At 40.7% G+C, this 5,385-nt stretch overlaps 1 protein-coding gene across 1 annotated transcript in view; it reads left to right on the top strand.

The window, feature by feature from the left end:
* The first annotated feature begins 1,151 nt into the window (after positions 1-1,151).
* LOC137098094 (peptidase inhibitor 15-like) overlaps positions 1,152-5,385 on the top strand; it is an 11,736-nt gene continuing 7,502 nt past the window's right edge. The window contains exon 1 of the mRNA XM_067473918.1: positions 1,152-1,824. Coding sequence (XP_067330019.1) covers positions 1,564-1,824 — 261 coding nt within the window. The 5' untranslated portion in view covers positions 1,152-1,563. The remainder of the gene's footprint in view (positions 1,825-5,385) is intronic.

A 5,385-nucleotide genomic window follows, 5' to 3' on the forward strand; every position in this document is an offset into this window, starting at 1 on the left:
TGTCTCTGGACTGCTGTTCACACCAGCTTGGAAAAAGCTGGAAAATGAAGGCTCTGAACAATAACTGAATAATTGAACTGAAGCTCTTAGAGCAATCTGTCGTGTTGTTATCTTATAAATACATAGATCAGCCACAACAATAATATCACCGGCTGGTGCAAGTTGTGTGACATTTTACATGTTACATTCAAGCTCTAATGAGGAACTTTTAAACAGTCTTTTAACATACCAATTTATTCTGCTGGTCTAAAGACACTTGTTGATTGAGAGACAAGTTCCCAGCAAGTAGCTATAATGCATAAATGTGAAAATAACTTTGACCACGAGACTACATAATAACAGAAAAAGGGTAATGTCTAAGCTTTATAAATTATTAATTATAATTAACAATCAGATAATGTCTAACCTTTATTGTAATCTGACGAGATGTGTGCTCAAGGCCATTTTACTGATCATTTTTGCCAAATAGACACCAATCAACCAGTGTTTGCTGGAAGTTACAGAATTTATTTACAGAAAGAAGAAAAAGGCCTTTTCCCACAAGTCAAAGACTTCACAGTTGTAACCCCAGGTTGATTTTTTTGTGCATACAATGTACATACTGCAATGCAGAATAACAGCACAGTGGACAAATCTTTTCATACCAAAAATAATCAAAACAAAGACATGTACCCCCAGTCTTACAATAGTTTAAACATGGGGTTATGCAGTCTATTTATAATAATGTTCGGTGTTCATGAGAAATTAAAAAATGTACAGTAGTGAGCACATGACAGCAATCAGCCACCAACATTAATACCACCTAGTGGGAGTAATGCTGTGCTGGACAGCAGTCAGTATGGGTAGCTTTTATGCTCTGTGTTCCCTGACCTGTCAACCAAGTTTCCCATGCTGATCGCTTTTCATCACAACATTACATTACCCAGAGCTATTAATTCATTACACATTTATTTTCAGATCCAGCTGTGAAAGCAATAGTCTTTAGGTTACATGTGACATTTTAATGTTGAATTTTGGCTGAGATGAACACTTTCTCTGCCTTGCTCATCGTTCACAGTGTGCTCTTGGGGAGGAGTTCTTGGCCATAACAGACTCTCTCTCCAGCTGCAACTCTGTGGGACCTGCCACATGCTCCTTTTTGGCCTCATACAAGGATACACCGTGAAGAAACAACATTTAACACAACTATGCTTGGCTGCAACGCAATGCACCCTGAGCTTCAGTTTCCACAGCTATTCACTAAAAACTGTGATTCCTAGTTTGAACACTTTCTACTGCTTGGCTGATACAAGTGCATACAACTTTTTCTCATTTGTCATACCCGAAAATATTCAGCATATGGGTTATAAATGATAATTTATTAACACCTCACCCTGAAGCGAGTTAACCTCTGGGCACTTTGTTTTATTTTGAAAGACACTGGGGGTGTTCCGAGCCCGGCAAGATTACTGCGCTCCTTACCGGATTAAAGAGCCTCTGCAGCTTCACCGCAGCTGTTGGATCGAGTAGGGAGGAAGGAGAAACAGGACCAGCACGTTTTAGTTTGTGGTGCTTTTGGTAGTTATGAGAGTCTTTTGTTTTCTGTCTTGCACAGCGCTGCTGTGCGGAGTTGACGGGCGCGTCGTTAACTCAACGGGATCTCAGCAGCTGCAAGAACTGGCCGTCTTCGGTTCCACTCCTGTTATTAAAGCCGGCTCGTCGTCCGGGGTCCACAGAGCGCGGAGGAAACGGTTCATCACGCAGGAGGACATGGTGGCCATCCTGGATTATCACAACCAAGTCAGAGCCAGGGTTTTCCCACCTGCTGCTAACATGGAGTTTATGGTAAGAGATGTCACAAAATAAATAAATAAATAAATAAAATAAACAAAATAATAAACAAAGCTCTGAAATTGCCAAATGAAATAAATGTAAAATTTCTAAATGTCCTCATGTAATTGTTTCTGCATTTATTTACAGACTACATGTAGTCCATATTTATTATTCTACACGTATTTATTTGCAAAAGTATGGGACGCATGACGCTTTTGCTGTTGTCATACAGTACACACTGTCATATTATCGCCCCTATTTCTGTATAAATAGAAGTATCATTCATCTCAGATCTTCCATTTTGCATTTTGGATGTGTCTTGTGTGTTTTCCCCCTTTTCCCCCACTTTCACGTTCAATGTATCTGAATGAAATGTATAGTAAGTGTTGTTCTGAAACTTGTAGTAGTAGAACTACTGGTTCACTCACTTTTGCACACTTTGGAGTCTAAGCCATTTTAAAGGAGACATTTAGTCTTTTTCTTTCTAACAATCCTCATTAAGACACTAAAACCAACAATAAATAGTCTCTGTTCTTAATGATCCGTCAGTTTACAGCCTTGATTCTGTCATTGGTTTGTGCTCTGTGAATGCTGCTGTTGTCCAAAACAATTACAAACACCTCAGCCAGACACACTGCTCCAGTGGCTGATATGTTTCTTCATTCAAAAATGCACGATTTGCCAAAGTTTTACTGGGAGATCTAGCAAAGTTGAATAGCTTTCTTCAGACTGCTGTAAAACCATATGGCAAATTGTTTTGGAATAAGGAATCGTGTAACCCAGTGGCCTGTAATCACATCATGAAAGCGTCATAGTCCAAACAAGTAAATGTCGTCCCTCAGTGGAATTCCCTCATTGAAAAAAAATAGATGTAGAGTACTTTTACAGTTACAAATGAATCCAATTGCATAATTTGTTGTAATGGAACACTGAACATGAGATCAAATTACCCCTGCCTGACCAATAAAAATATAAATGGCAAGAAAACGCAGTGGTGCACAGAATGTGATATGACAAACACAGACACTCACTCACTCACTCACAAACACACACACACACACACACACACACACACACACACACACACACACACACACACACACACACACACACAAACATATACTCATTCAGCCATTCTGTTCTTTACTGAATCTCCTTTTATGATTCTTTCCTGCCCACCCCCTCTCTGTCCTGCACCCAAAGTTAGTTGGTGTTTAAAGGACTGGAAATACCAACTAACAGCAAGATGCAAACAGTGGTCAAGGTTTCAGCTGACAACTTCCTCTCTCTCCCTGACAGTCACCTTCTCCAGAACTTCACTAAATTAACTCAGGGTTTTGATCATGAAGTGATGCTTTTACACACATTTTGCCCACCGATGCCTGTCACTGGGGCGTTTAGGGGCGGCATCAGCAGATTTGTTTATTACTGACTCATCAAACACAGCCAGAGGATGCTGTTTTTGCTGAAGGAAATCTGTAGTGTTACAGTATCTTTCGTGGGCTCTTGCATATGATAAGAAATTACTGGAGTTTTTCAGTTAATTTTACCCTGTATGTATAACCTATAGAGCATACTACATACTAGCATGTTGCAGTCACTGTGACTTGGCTGTGCTCAGAAAGCAGGATCAGTCCATGAATATGACTTTCAGACAGTTAGTTCTTCAAATTAAAGCACTTTAACAGAGAGTCAGCTCTGACCTTGTTGGCTCCCATATTAGTTGTATTTGATATTTACTGTAAAACTACATTTCCAGTATTATTTGTGTGTGGTATTATTTTAGATTTTCTGTTTGTAGTTTCATCCCAGGCTCCTCCAGTCACATGTAAAAGTGTCATGTAGCAACAAGCTGAACCTTTTTCTGCTCATTGGGTAAACAGATCTGGGGTTTGGAACACAAAAGTAAACACATAAAGTAGATCTTTTTATGTACTGGTTAATAACTCTGTAGATCAGGAGTGGACAACCTATGCTCCTCCAGGGCTGCAGTCCTGCTTGGTTTCCAACTATCACTGCTCTTATTAAACAAGGTAGCACTGCGCATAGCACTGTGTTTCATGTTTTGAAAAGGCTATTGTTTTTAGGACTACAATGGGGCCAATCGGTCATTTTTTTTTTGCGGGGTCGTTCTGGATGTTAGCAGTTTTAATGATAAAGTACTTGAAATACACAGAATGTACAGAACTCACATTTTTCTTTCTTAACATACAGCTGGTCTTTGAGTAGGCACTAGAGGACAGGCTAGATATGGGGGACATGCTTCCGGGGGTTATTAGAGAAAATCAAACATTACCATAATGCTTCTGAATGTCACCCAGATAGACAAACACATTATAATTGAATGTCCCAAAGTATGCTATCGGAATCAGAATCAGAATCAGATTTATTGGCCGAGTATGCTAACACATAAAAGGAATTTGCTTTGGTCGGAGTAACAATACAGACAATATGAAAATGACAAATAACGTTTGACAAACGTAACGGGGGAGGGAGTTCACCTTGTGTGTCTTGAGGTAGTAGTAATCTCTGAGCTAATGCAGGTGGAGGATGTTGGGCTGTGTCTTTCAAACCTGCACTACATTGAATTCAGACCCAGATAGTTCTGTTACACAGTCTGCTCTGTGCGGGTGAAAGCCTGGCAGCTGCTGTGCATTATCCAGGATGGATGCACTCAACCAGGTTTCAGTGAAGCAGAGAATAGCAGAATGTGCAAAGTCCATATTTGTTCTATTCAGAAGAAGCAGCAATTCCATTTTATTGAACAGGGAGCGGAGATTAGCCAGGTGAACTAATGGGAGCGCAGTGGGAAATCCACTCTGCCGCAGTTTTACAAGCGCATCAATGCACTTCACTTGTCTGCGTCTCCACAAGATCCATAGCAGCTGTTGCTCCCCTAACCAAGAAATATGTGTCTTGATGTATGAAGACTGCTGAAATGTTATGTGGATTGAATTGTCTGATATTAAGCCGATCATCTCTGGTGTATGTATTTGGGTTACAGTGACCTAATACACAGAAAATACATACATAAACATACAAAGTCCTAGACCGTTCGGCCGAGGCGGCCACCCAAGCTGCCATCTTGTACATATTTTAGTATGTACACTGGCAAGAAAAAAACACACACCTCCCAGGCCTTCTGCAGAACTTCCCAAAGGTCTGTTTTGCTTTTTGGGAGGTGTTGTGTTCTGATCAAACTTCTCCCAAACCAGCTTAATGGGGTACAGATCTGGTAACAGAGCTGGGCAAGCCACCATTAAGAGTATTGTAGCAGCTGCTTTCTTCTCCAGATAATTCTTTCACAACTAGGAAGAATGCTTGAGGTCAGTGTCTAACAAAATTTAATTATTCCCAGTCAGTCATTGCCCAGAAGGATTAGCATGCTTTCCAGTATGATGTGGTATGCATGCAGATTGAGGATGCCTCGCACATGATGTAGATCTCCCATTCCAAAACATCCCCAGACCATCACGTTTCCACCTCCATGCTTCACTAATGGTGTTAGCCAGGCATCTGTCATGTCATGGCAGGAGGGCAGGAGGTTGAACAGTCTATGGGAAGGGTGAGAGG

Source organism: Channa argus, chromosome 14 (assembly GCF_033026475.1).
Source record: "Channa argus isolate prfri chromosome 14, Channa argus male v1.0, whole genome shotgun sequence".
Taxonomy (NCBI): Eukaryota; Metazoa; Chordata; class Actinopteri; order Anabantiformes; family Channidae; genus Channa; species Channa argus.